The 14,544-nt window shown below is 42.4% G+C and overlaps 1 protein-coding gene across 3 annotated transcripts in view; it reads left to right on the top strand.

Annotated features, from left to right (window-relative positions):
* tmco4 (transmembrane and coiled-coil domains 4) overlaps positions 1 to 14,544 on the top strand; it is a 78,140-nt gene extending 63,596 nt beyond the window's left edge. For all 3 annotated transcript variants that reach the window (XM_067970501.1, XM_067970499.1, XM_067970500.1), the window contains exon 14: positions 12,431 to 14,544. In XM_067970501.1, the coding sequence (XP_067826602.1) occupies positions 12,431 to 12,820 (390 nt within the window). In that variant the 3' untranslated portion in view covers positions 12,821 to 14,544. The remainder of the gene's footprint in view (positions 1 to 12,430) is intronic.

Below are 14,544 nucleotides of genomic sequence, written 5' to 3' on the forward strand. Positions count from 1 at the left end.
GCAAAGACGGATTTTTATAAATTTTAGATGGCAAGTATTAGAAAATAGAAAATAAATGGATGAATATGTGTACAGTTTCCAACTCCATTATCTAAATTAACTGAGGAATTTAATTTTGTTTGTTTTCTTGAATCTTGGTAGTTGCAACAAACAGTAGGTGGCAGAGTGTCAGTCTATTAGTGAGAGAATGTGGGAGGGATGTAGTGAACCATGATTCAGCTTGGTGACCTGACCATCCTTAGTTACTTTGAGTAAACAGCAGAAAAACCATGTCAGGTAGATGAACAAGTGTGCAGCAGTTCACAGACATATTTATTATAAAGTACAGTATATGAAAATGAATCAGTAACAATTCAACTGAGTGTTTCTGGTGACATCCTAAAGTACAAAAGCACATCTCAAGTAGGTTATAAGTGTCAGCAGAAGCTGAGATTGAATTATAGGCAAAATGCACTGACAGATAGTTGGATCTGATGTAGTTGGATAGATTTTTGGTTTATTTACTGTTTATCTTTATAAGCCAGGTGATAGTGGCAGCCTGTCCGAAATGAAGTGGTAACTTGGGGGGTTGTGCCATATTGGTATGCATGTCAGCAGGTGTTTGTGTGCAGGTGTGCAGTCTCTAATGTGTACACACCAGCATACGTTAGTGTGCAGGCCTGCAGTGCATTGCGTGTGCCAACCAGCATGTGCATAGTGTGCAGGCCTGCAGAATAGTGTGAGAGCATACCAGCATTGGTCAGTGTGTGGTGTACTTTGTGTGCACACCAGAATATGTTGGTGTGTAGGCTTGCAGTGTGGGCTGACCAGCATGTGCTTGTTTGCAGGCCACTGATGTAATGTGTGCGGTGTACTGTGCCCACCAGCATGTACCAATGTTGAGGCATATAGTGTAGTTTGTATGCACATCAGTTTGTGTTAATGTGCTCATTTTAGCAGTGAGTGTACAACCTCCATTAATCCGCACAGCAGGAAGAAGATGAGGCAGCTGAAAGAAAACAGCCCATCAGAAGCCCTGTATGACACTGTGCTGGTATTTTCTACACGATTTAAATGTTGTTTTGAAATGATGTATTGTTAGGAGCTAACTGAAGCCCAAACAAACTGATGGTGTGTGGTAATCTCTGAAACACCCTGGACAGCATTCATTGTCTTGATACCAAGGTTTTCTCCAGCACTTTTCCTGTTTCAGATGCTTCCTGTTCACATTTTAACATCACAGCTTTCATTTCCGTCAACACCACTTGTGTTTACCATAACAAAGCTGAATGTTACACATGTCTCTATCTGATGTGATGGAAGGAAGCTGTGACACTGGGGCATAATTGAATTAGTTGATTAAAAAAAGGTCTTATTAGGAAATACCATGTTACAGAGATGTTAAACCTAGTACCAGTCTATTAAGTCAGTCATGCTGATTGTTAGAACCAATTCATGTTGACCACAAAAGCAGGATTGCTGTTACTATTCTGTGTTTAAAATGTTACACAGTGCTCATTATTTTCACTTCAATGTTTTTTTTTCCTGCCTTCTGCTAAAGGCACAAATCTTTCACTGGGGTACTATTCTACAGGAGGTGCCTGTCCACCAGGACCTCAACCAAGTGGCCACTCTTTGTGAGAGTCCAGACAGTGAGTGTCGACAGGCTGATTGATTGTAGGGGTAGGTGGGAGATAATCACAACTGTCTAAACTTGTTAATCAAAGTGCTCAAAATATATTCTTTCATGGTATCAAATCAGATTTTAAACAGTGATTTGAAAAATGGCCCAAGTCCAATCTAATTTACTGTACACTGCATAGCATATGTCCAAAAACATTGGTAGAAATTATGTGCTTAGATGTGCTCATGTTTGCAAAAGGAGTCAGTTTTTTGACTCCATCATTAAATGCCAAGATATAGTTGTTTTGTTTTATTTTAATTCTCGGAAAAAACATGCATCCGAGCTCCAGATACAACCTGTTTATTTGTGGAGAGACAGAAGCTTTCACTGGCTGTAGATGAGATATGTGAACCATCTGTTTGTAATGAGATGTGTAAAGATTTGGTTTAGCTCCTAGTTTGAATGTTTTTTTCCCCTGCAAAAGGAAGCAGTTTGTTCTCTGTCCTTCAACACGCAGAAAAAATAACTATTGGACATAGTGTAGGCTTTGAGTGTCCTGTTATTGTGAGGTTAGTGTGCTGGCTTTGAGTGTCCTGTTACCATGACGTTAGTGTATTTTTTTTAAATGTCAGCACAATGTGCTTTTATTGGCATTTTATTGATTAAAACAAAATTGTGGTTAAAAATGCCCCACATATTTCATTATCTATCCTTATAGATTTCCCCCCTCCAGTAATCTCAGAAGAGGTTAGCAAAATTCACTGTAGATTTCTAGAGATTGTATTGGCTTTGAATGTCCTTTATTATGAGATTAGTGTGTTGGCTTCGAGTCTCCTGTTACCATGACGTTAGTGTATTGACTTTGAGTGTTCTGTTGCTGTGAAATTAGTGTGTTGGCTTTGGATGTTCTGTTACCATGAGGTTAGTGTGTTGGCTTTGGGTGTCCTATTACAGTGAAGTTAGTTTATTGGCTTTGAGTCTTCTCTTACTGTGAGATTAGTGTGTTGGCTTCAAGTCTCCTGTTACAGGGTGGGTTAAAGTGAATGTCCTGTTACTATGATGTGAGTTTTGGCTTTGAGTGTCCTGTTATGGTGAGAGTTAATGTGTTGGCTTTCAATGTCTTGTTACTGTGATGTTAGAGTGTTGGCTTTGCTCCCTTACTGTCGAGACCAGCACTCTCACATGCTTATCGTTAGCAACTAATAAGTTGGGTCAGTTCAGAATGGCAAGTAGGTGTCCGTCCGTACTCAGCAGAGAGGTGGCCCTCACAGCACTGTGCCAATGGAAAACTTGTCTCTCACTGAATAAATCCCAGAGCACAATCCACAAAACCGCAGAAAAGTCCCATATAATTGAGCGAGAAACAAAATGCAGAAAGGGAACACCCTGTACATAGACAAACATTCAGGGGTCACAGGGAAAACTTTATCAGAGTGAAGTTTTATTCCTTGTAAAGATGTTGAAGGATGTTTTTGCTGTGTAGATACGCAGAGCTTAAATACACTGAGGATAGAAATATTTATCACAGGCAAATTGTTCCAATTATCTTTTAAGTATTTGATTTTTACTTGTAAAGAGTTTGGATGAAAGGCTGCAGATAGAGGGGGCTTTAATTTCCTGTTGAAATGTTTTCAGTTACATTGGCAACAATGTACAAAAATGAAATCGTGTTCAATCCAATGTGGCTTTGAGAACTGGTAAGTGCTAGTAAGTCAGCAAATACAGAAATACAATGAACTCCTGGGATCCCCTTGCGGACCCCCTAACGCCTTGGAATCATACAGCACAGAAGGAGGCCATTCGGCCCAGCATGCCTGTGTCGGCTCTTTGTAAGCTATCCAATTAGTCCCACTCCCCAGTTGTTTCTCCATAGCCCTGCAAATTTTTCCTTTTCAAGTATATATCCAATTCCCTTTCGAAAATTGCTATTGAATCTGCTAGAACCCCAATTTGAAACTAGTGCTTTACATAGATCAATGTCACTGCCATCTAGGAACATTGTGTCAGAGACCAAATGGGACTGTGACATAAAGCTCTTCATGAGGACATTGCTAGAGAAAGTCCCAGCATAGCTTGTGGGTGAGTTATTTCATTTCCACCTGATTTTATTTTAATTAGTTTTCTAGTATGTTGAGAACACATACATAGATCTTTTTCATAAAATTAAAGAATTTACAGCACAGAAGGAGTCTATTCACCCAATAGTGCCTATGCTGGGACTAGCTCTTAACTAGATCTGTCTGATTCTACTTTTATATTCTTCCTTTTCAAATACTTCTCCAATTACCTTTTGAGTTACCTTATAGTCTGTGCCTCAGGAGCTACTTGTTGCAAAGCATTCCGTGTCCTAATAACCATCTATGTAAAAAAAAAAATCTTCTAACTCCCTCTAGTGATAATCCTGAGACTATGCCCTTTGTTATGGATTTGTCAAACAGTAAAAACAGCCTTTCACTGTTTACCCTCTCAATAGCTTTTATAATTTTAAAAGCCTTTATTAGATCCCTTTTTAATATTCTTTGTTCCATTGAAAAAAGCTCCAATTTTTGAGGGCTTACTTACTATCACCTTGCAATCCCAGTATTCCAGTGAATCTTTGCTGTACCCTTTCCATGGCTCTAATATCTTTCCTAGGTGTCAGCTGTGACTCAGTGGCTAGCACTCTTGACTCTGAGACAGAAGGCTGTGGGTTCAAGCCCCTCTCCAAAGTCTTGAGCACAAAATCTGGGCTGACGCTCCAGTGCAGTACTGAGGGAGTGCTGCACTGTCTTTTGGATGAGGCATTACCGAAGCCCCATCTGCCCTCTCAGGAGGACGTAAAAGATCCCATGGCACTATTTCGAAGAAGAGGGGGGGAGTTCTCCCTGATTTTTTTTTTATCCCTCATCGCTAAAACAGATTATCTGGTCATTATCACATTGCTGTTTGTGGGACCTTGCTGTGCACAAATTGGCTGCCGTGTTTCCTATATTGCAACAGTACTTCATTGGCTATAAAGCACTTTGAGATGCCCAGAGGTCGTGTAAATGTAGGTCATTCTTTTTATAAAGGGTTGCTCGGAGCTGCAAATAATACTCCAGTTGTGGCCTAAATGATGTCTTGCACAAATTCAACATCACTTGCTTGCCAAAATTCAATTTGCCTTTTTAACCTGCACTCCCATTTTTAAAGATCTACATATCTGTACCCCTACACCTCTCTTCTTCCACTTTAAGAGTCTCACCATTTAGGGTATACTTACTCTCATTCTTCTTTTTCCCAAAATGTACTACTTCACATTTTATTGCATTGAATTGTATCTGGCATCTATCTAGAAAAGTGATTCCTACGGGTTCTCCAACCTTCAGGTCACTTATTTGTCCTGCTTCGTTGCCCGGAACAGATCTAACGCTGCACGCTTCCTTGTTGGGCATGCAACATACTGATTAAGGAAACAGTCCTGGATGCATTCTAAGAAGCCCTCCCCAATTTTGACCACAAATGTTTGTGTCATCCCAGTCTACCTTAGGATGGTTAAATTCCCCCATAATTACAACATTGTTCCAACTGCAAATTTCTGTATAATGTATTCCTAATATGGCGGCATATCCCTTACTATTTCCTAACTCTAACCAGACAGGTACTACAATCAATACAAACGTTCCTTTCAGTGGCTGTAATTATCTCTTTAATTAAATAAGGCCACCCACCTTCCCTTGTTTTTCTTCTCTATCTCTCCTGAAAATATTTAGCCAAGTTTCTATCAAGGCTACATCATTATGTTTCTCCATTGTAATTAGTGCCTCTAGTACCCTGACTTTATTTCTAACGTTTTGCACATTCACATATAAACACTGCAACCCTGACACATTCATATTCCTCTGGTATCTTTTCTCATTCTTTCACTATCTTTCTTCTTAACCTCCCTCATTATTTACCCTAAAATCCATCTTTCCACTACGCTCTGCCCAAAGTTCACTAATTCAGACTGCTTAGCCACTCCCCCATGTGCTGTAAGATTTGTCTCTTGCCCCTGCTTTGCTAGTTTAAATCCTTCCCCCTTTTACCCTTTCTGCTAGTACATTGATACTGGTTTTGGTGATGCCTATCCCATCTGTAAAACTTTCCTCTCTCTGGGACACATCCTAGTGCCTTAGAAATCTCAAACCCTCCTTTCTACACCATCTGGCAAGCCACAATATGATGTGTCTAATCTGCTTCTCTCCAACTGCCCATTGTGTGGCACTGGGAATAATCATTGCTTGGAGGTTCTGCTTTTTAATCTAAAAACCTAATTCCTCAACTCTCTTTTCAACAGCTCCATCCATCCTGCTCTTCCCTATGTCAATGGTTCCAGTATGAACCATGACTTCAGGCTGCTCATCCTCCCTTTCCAGAATCTTTTCCACCCATATTGTTACGTCCTTTACCCTGACACTTGGGAGGCTCCCAGTTAGAGCTGCAGAAAAAGTTATCTATCTGTCGAATGAAAGAATCCTCTTTACCAACCATTTGCCTTTTCTCAACACTATCACTTCTCCCACCCCACCCTAAGCCACTATCGCTATCTATCATAGTATCCAGCACTAAATGCCTAGTAGGCAATTTCAAACTCCCTGAAGTTTCCCCAATCATCCTCTCCTTCCCCCCAGCAGATAGTCACCCATTTTCCTTTGCCTGCTTTCCTATTCCTCTCCAGTGTGTGCTATCGGGACCTTTCCTCCTCTCATACACAGTAGAGTGTCTCAAGCTCAATAACTTTGAGTCCACCTGAAAACATTTCTTACACCTCTGGTTGTCCTTGACACTTATGGTTTTCAGAAATCGCACATCTTGCAAGTTATACACAACACTGGTTTCCACAGTGCTGCCACGATAAATGGACTGAAAGAACTCAAACACAAATAACTTAATGTAGTTTCAAGCCAACTACACGTCAGTGCCGAACTCCAGTTCAGGCTCACTCGGGTTCCTTCTCACTCTACTGACCTCTCACAATTCAACTCCTGAAGAATCAGAATGGAAGTTGTATTACACTCTTGATGCAAGTTGTAATGCTCTCTTGGCTCAGACATCAACTCATTCACACCTTTTCTCTTGTGATATTTTCTTTTTCTTTTTCCATTTTTCTCCCCATCTCTCCTGAAGGTGCTGACCTTCTCTGGGGTACTGGTTTCACAGGCACTGACCCTTGATAGCAGGTAGTTCCAGAACCGCCAGTCACCTTGCCCAAGTGACCATTCTTCATGAGTGAGCCTAGACAGGCTGTTCAACTGTGAAGGGCATCACAGCCAAACCCAATCCCTTCTTCACCCAGCGTACACACAAATGGATTTATATGGGTTACTGTATAGGGATCAAGAGGAACTCTGTCTGATTTTCCCCTTCCCAACCTAGGGACATGGAGGCCAATTTGTTTTTTTTAATTCATTGAGAAATCAAGGAAAAGCACCAAGCCCCACAGTTCGTGGTACCGGATGAAGGGCTGGCCCCAAAGTGTAAGGTATCAGGAGAAGGATCGAGTCTCACAGTGCAGGACACCAGGTGAAGGGGCAAGCCACACAGTGCAGGACACCGGGTGAAGGGGCAAGCCACACAGTGCAGGACACCGGGTGAAGGGGCAAGCCTCACAGTGCAGGACACCGGGTGAAGGGGCAAGCCTCACAGTGCAGGACACCGGGTGAAGGGGCAAGCCTCACAGTGCAGGACACCGGGTGAAGGGGCAAGCCTCACAGTGCAGGACACCGGGTGAAGGGGCAAGCCTCACAGTGCAAGACACCTGTAAGGTTCAAAGGAGTAGGAAAGAAGATGAGGTAAATGAGAATGTAGTGATTAAGCTTTGAGTTTTAGAAACCTGTCAATTGTATGAGGAAGGGAAGATTGAAGGAGGTTAGGAGTTTCACTATTTTGAATTCCTGGGAAAAAATGTTTTGGACTAGGACATGGTGGAATGATTCTGGATTTCAACTCAGTGAGAATGCAGGGAGTGGAAGAGCATGTAGGCTGGAGCTATTTAAAGGTTGGAAGGATTTTTTAGAGGAACAATGGCCCATGGTGCAGGACACCAGGCGAAAGGCCGAGCCACACGGTGCAGGACACCAGGCGAAAGGCCGAGCCACACGGTGCAGGACACCAGGCGAAAGGCCGAGCCACACGGTGCAGGACACCAGGCGAAAGGCCGAGCCACACGGTGCAGGACACCAGGCGAAAGGCCGAGCCACACGGTGCAGGACACCAGGCGAAAGGCCGAGCCACACGGTGCAGGACACCAGGCGAAAGGCCGAGCCACACGGTGCAGGACACCAGGCGAAAGGCCGAGCCACACGGTGCAGGACACCAGGCGAAAGGCCGAGCCACACGGTGCAGGACACCAGGCGAAAGGCCGAGCCACACGGTGCAGGACACCAGGCGAAAGGCCGAGCCACACGGTGCAGGACACCAGGCGAAAGGCCGAGCCACACGGTGCAGGACACCAGGCGAAAGGCCGAGCCACACGGTGCAGGACACCAGGCGAAAGGCCGAGCCACACGGTGCAGGACACCAGGCGAAAGGCCGAGCCACACGGTGCAGGACACCAGGCGAAAGGCCGAGCCACACGGTGCAGGACACCAGGCGAAAGGCCGAGCCACACGGTGCAGGACACCAGGCGAAAGGCCAACCCTCAATAAAGTAGAGAAATCAGTGTCAGAACTTTAAAAGGATGTGTAGCTGCTCACAGTTCTGACTGTGACCTGAATTAACCTGGCCTCCTAAAGCAATAATTGTTCTTAATTTTAACAGCCAAATATACTTATACCAATGCTGGTAGTTTCTTGCCCTTTATTCCATCATGGACATCAGGTGAGAACAAGGTCAGGCTTGGCCCTGACACCCCCCCTCAATAATATAGTCAGCTGACGATGAGAATCTCTGCTCACATGTGAAACCGTGGCCACTTGAAGGTGTTTGGCCAGCATCTGTGGCACTGTACCACATCAAGAATTGATGACTTCAGGAGAAGATGGGAGAGAAATACAAAGATTGAAGACAGATGTACAATAACTCCAACTGTTTTAGTTTTCAAAAAGTGATGGAGCGAGTAAAACATTCACCCTTCGCCGCTGACCACTCAATCTGTCAGTAAACAGCAACAAAATCACAATCGTTCCTTCTCATAATCACTTGATTCATATGAAGCCCTTGGGGTAAGGTATGTGAAGTGTTCACATGTTTGAGTTGCATTAATTATGGTAAACAAATTTAATCTTGAGAAATATTTTTAGATACACAGGGAAAGTTTAGGCATTATTCAGCCAGTTTGTTTTGCAAGTGAAATAATTAGTTAATGAAATGAATGTGGGAGCTTGGGGAAATAAGAGTCAATCTGTGTGTGGAACAGCTTGTCTGCATGCCTCACTGAAACTGTCATCACAATCTCTCAGTCCCTATGGCAATCTTTAGTGTCTTTCTATAAAACTGATTTATAGAACATATACAGACTGAGAAAAAGCTACTAGGCCCATCACCTGCTCTCTCCATAGCCCATGCACAGTTACCCTATCATAGACTCTACCTCACTCATTTAATCTCCTACCACAGCCCATGTACAATCTGCCCTCTCATGCACTCTAACCTGCTCATTTAATATCCTGAGAAAGTTATATCTAAATACTCCGATACTCAAAGATAATCAAACTAAAGTCCAGAATATTCATCCATTCTCACATTTTCACTATTCAATCCTGGCATCCTACCATCACCAGACAGCATTCCCCCTTCCAACAGCATCAGAAGCAGTGTATGCCAAGGATATTTGATCACCTCCGTCTGTACGTATCCCTATAACCTCCATCCCATTCCCAAGCAGAGATTGTTCCAGCTTCTTTTAGTTGTAAATCTGATAGAAATCAGTGCAGCATTTCCCATCAGCTACAGCCCAAGTCAGTCCTCTAACAAAACAACTCAGCAGATTATGGTTTTTCATTAATATATTAGAAAATGTTTATCAGAGGTTCACAGAAGCTTAATGTCACATTCATATAACTATCACATGGCAGAGATTCTTGCAACAGTGTGTATGTTAAGTCTCACAGCCGTTGAAGTAATGAAATAGTATTCTTCTGACACCTTCAGTCATAAAGGATGTAACAGATACACTTCATATAAATTTTTCTGGAGTGTGGTATTTGAATGAAATATATGCAGTTTGACATTGGCAGTTCAAGAAGGCGGCTCACCACCACTTTCTCCAGGGCAATTAGGGATGGGCAATAAATGCTGGCCTTGCCAGCGACGCCCACATCCCATGAACAAATTTTAAAAAGTTTAAAGTACTATACACAATGTTCAGGTACTGTTTTTAAAAATTGTGTTTACAGTTCTATTTTTCCTTACCATCTTACGTCTGCAGCCTCTTCCAGTTGTTCTTTTGCAAAACTTTGCTAACAGCACAGTTTTGAAATTCCCAGCGCTTTAGAGACACTTGAAAAGCTGGCAGCCAACTGTTTGAAATTCGTGTTTCATTTTGTTCTTCCTTCAGAATTTCCTTAGGGATGTGTGTGTCTGGACCAGCACTGCTGAGGAACATGTTCCATTATCTCTGCATGGAGTCAGACAGCAGGCAGCACCATGCTCTAGTTAAACACGGTTGTTTATTATTTTCTGTGCTGCCTTTACTTACAGATTGGAAGATGCTGCAATTTAATGTAATCCAGCAGAACTGATGACTCAACCCTGATGACACAAGTATTTTGTTGAATCGTCTGTTACTAACAGTTCAAATTAGTAATGCAGCTCTGAGCTCAGGCAAAATGCTGCGTATTCAACAAAATCAGTTTCCAATACGCATACTTGTATACCTCCATAAAATCCACCTCCTAAATCCTGGCCTACACTAAGTCCCACTCACTCATCACCTCCGTCTTCACTGACTTATACAGGCCCCCTGTGCCCCAACTGATCAAATTGAAAACCTCGACCTCATCCGAAGCCTTGTCCCATCTTATTTCTGCAGCCTCTTCCAGTTTTCCATCCCTTCCCATGCCCTTTGGTTCACTGTCTTTGAACTTCCGTGCATTTCCCCCCTAACTCCACTCCCCAATGGTGGTAAAGCCTACAGCTATCTTGGCCAACATTCTGGAATTTACACTTTAAACCCCTCCCCCTATCTGTTTCTCTCTGCTTTAAAGCCACCTTCATTTTGACCAAGTTTTTGGTCACTCCTCTCAACTCTACAGCAAAGGCTGTTTGTTTCCCTATGTGAAGCACCTAGGAATATTTTTCTACACTGATGGTGCTGTATAAATACAAGTTGTTGTTTTTGTATAAACCCAGAGCAAAAATATATAGGATCTTGTTTGTGTTCTTGAAGCAAACGCAGCAGACTTTGCATTTAACAGTTGTGAATATTGTAGTGTTGGTCAATTAACCAGACACACGCATTCTGCCTTCAGACACCATGACTATACTAAATGTGCTCTGTTACTGCACAATCTGCACTTGATGGTCAGTTTGGTCAACAACCCTAAAAGAGAAAATTGTTTTATTTTGAAATATAAACACGAAGACGAACAATTAGGGCGCTACCCAGGTGACTCAGTGAATAAATACATTTCCTGGTGTTGCACTGAACCATACAAACCAGGAAAGTCCCAGGTTTAAAAACCAGTCTAAACTGGTTTAAGGTGGAGCAACAGTAGGACTCTGCAATTGGCCTCACTGCCCCTGGGTCAGAGAAAGCAAAATGAGCCAGGGTTCCCGCTGCTGATTACTGTCAATTGACTCCTTTTGGAAAGTGCTTTTGTGTAACGTCTCGTGAAGGCAACATTGTGCTCAGCTGTGATGCCCCTGAGGTTGAATAGTCTGCTGGCACTCACTATCTGGACTCACTTCTGTAGGTTGGCTACATAGGTGAGGTACCAGAGCCTGGAACCATATCCCAGTATAAGTCAAAGCTTTAGAAAAGAAGGACATTCCCCAGGATGAGACTGTGTTTCAGGATACAAGGAGAGAAAAGGAGGCAGAAAAAAAGAATAAGAAAGCTAGATGATCATACCTCATTAAATCCATGATACTTTTCTTTTCTTTTTTCTAGCAATGAATTTGCAGGCTCTTCCAGGGAACTTTGTATAACCTCCAACCAAACAATGATTAGGTCACATTAGAACTAATGTAACCTCCAAGCAGATTCCCCTGGAATGTGCCCACATACAGATGTTATTGTGATCATTCTGTTGTCAGACCAACAAAGAACTGTTGTTTTTTAAAAAAAAAGTTGGTTCAGCATTTCTTATAATGCAGAGATACTCAAATATATGAAAATACTACCTTCCTGGAGGGAGAGGAGGTAAGCAGGGTCTCTTCAGGATCAACATAGAACATGGCTTCGAGATGACACCGCACAGGTGAAAGTTCAGAATTCAATCAAACCTCTGTGTCAGGCCTGGTAATGCTACACCTGAGCCAGCGGGTTTGCTGTACTCCAGGGCACTGTTGATGATTGACTAGCTTGGTTCATTAATGGAATCTGAAGGGATAAACCTGTCACTGGGTGTTGGAATTCTTCCCACTCAGCTCCAGGTAACCCTGCAGGCCCAGTGCACGTACAAATAGGGTAGTCCTAGCTGCACAAACAAAAAGAAGTTTAGTTTACTATGCTGGTAAGCTGCATGGTTTTAAACTTCAGCAGTACCCCTGCACATATATGGGGGTCCCTAACCCTTGGATGTACCACCCCGTGCCTAAGCTGTCTGGACTTAAGTAAGTGGTGCATGTCCCTATGGGGAGTTAGTATGCATTCTGTTTTGGGCAAAGAGTGTTCACAGACACAACAGCTTCATCTGCGCAAATATAATTATTTTTGTTTTGCAGGTAAATGGACATTTGGATTATATGAAACAAATGGACACGATATTAAAGGCTGTAGGAGTGAAAACCAAGGAATGTCGCCTGGAGGACAAATGGAATGTTAACCCCATTTTTAACATGGGTGAGAAGTGTGCAAGAGAAGGAGAGGCGCCTGAAGGTAACACAGAAATAAATTCTGCTGGAGAGAACGTGCCACAAGCAGCCAATACTCAGCCCTCTGATTCCTTGTCAGGTGATGATCTTCTGGAGGCAGAGAGAGCAAGTCAGCACTCCTCTCATACAGAGGATTCAACACCAGCAGTACAATCCACGCTTTGCCCTGATAAAGACAGAACTGCTGCTCATGAATTAGTATCTACAGCCTTTGAGTTCTCCAAAGACAGAGAGAGTTAACTACAAATTGCAAATGATATAACAATGCTGGGATCTGACAGCAAATATTTTTGCCAAATTTATTCAAATTCAGGTATGATGGATGGGCATCTTCTGAGAATCTGAGGGAATGAATGTCACAGTGAGGAGCTGCTGCACACATCATGTTTGTTGCAATGAGAATGAACCAATAGGGGGTCGGTGCATATACTTTGTGAAAACCTTAGAGTTAATTAATTAATATAATTTAATATTGGCCTGAAATATTATTTAATAAAGAGCTTGATAACATCAATGTGAGAAGTGAACTGTCAACAAAAAGGGATCACTGGGTTCTCTCTCACCCCGTTTTCCTATTCTGCTGATTCTAACTTGGTTTCAGTGTCACTTTAATCCCTGATCTATGGTGAGTTAGCTGGTCTCAGTTGAGATTCTACAATTGGCCTTGGAGCCCTGAATTAAGAAGGGGAAAAAATCTAGCAGGGTTCCTAATCACCTTCCAGCAACCTCTGCTGGAAACAAAGAAAGAACTTGCATTTCTGTAGTGGCTTATCACATCCCCACAATATCCTAAAGTGTTTCACATCCAATTACTTTTGAAGTGTAATCACTGCTGTCATGTAGGGAAGTATCCCTGTTCGTGGAGTAACGAGATCGGGCTTCGCTGTTAATACTCCCCTGTTTGAATATTCTGCTGACACACTGTCTAGGCTCACGTGAAGAATGACCACTTGGATAAGGAACCAGCTAGCATCCGTGAAATTATACACCATGAATTGGTGTTTTCAGAAGAGGAGTGGAGGTGTTGGGGTAGAAAAGATCCTTTGACATCCTAAATTTCCGGCTTGAAAGCACAGAATTCCTGTTTACAAAAGCTGTGATAACATTGAATCTAATAGGACAGCAGACAATAATATCAGTGAGAGAAAGTGACAGTTAACTCTAATATCAGGTGACAAAGCGCAGAAATCTAGTGTCAGTTAGTGCAGGGGACAGGACAGCGACTATGATATCATTGAAACAGAACAGCAGACTGTAAATAGCAGTGAGAATAGATGCCTGAAGACTAATATCAGTGAGGCATAAAACAGCAGAATGTAATAGTGAGGCAGAAGACAACTGAACATAATATCAGAGAAAGCACACAGCAGATTGTGATATCAGGGAAGAGAGAATAGAACACGTTAACATCAGTGAGAAAGAGTACACTGAGTGGAGAAGTCAGAAAATTATAATATCAGCGAAACTGATGTGTTGATTTGCAAAAAGTGGCAAAATAAATGTTTGGACTTTTGATTTTAAAGGAAGAGAAAGCGACCAGCAATGCATACTGTGAAATTCCTTTGGTGGTTTGTATTAATATTGAGCTGCAGGAGAGAGATTCAATCTATTTGTACAGTTGGGTTGACCATCGGAGGGCTCTTTGCATAATTATTTAGAGGCAGTTTGATTCGCATGGGCAGCCTGTCAATGGTATGAAGTCAGCCTTGCTGCCCCAGTGTTACACAGACTTCAGAATCTATAGTACAGTTAGGATGCACTCCCAGGGCAAAGCCTTGCCGAGTTTTTCCTAACAGTCCTTGATAAAGTGTGTGTGAAATTCGTGATGTGTTGATGAGACAGTCTGATGTACGATCTTTTGAGTTGTGTGTTCATCTCAAGTGTAAAAAGTCTGCACCAACCTGAACTATATAGATGGATAATTATGAATGATTTCTAACCAATAAATTATTGCTCAAACCTGG

Source organism: Heptranchias perlo, chromosome 32, assembly GCF_035084215.1.
Source record: "Heptranchias perlo isolate sHepPer1 chromosome 32, sHepPer1.hap1, whole genome shotgun sequence".
NCBI classification, from domain to species: Eukaryota; Metazoa; Chordata; class Chondrichthyes; order Hexanchiformes; family Hexanchidae; genus Heptranchias; species Heptranchias perlo.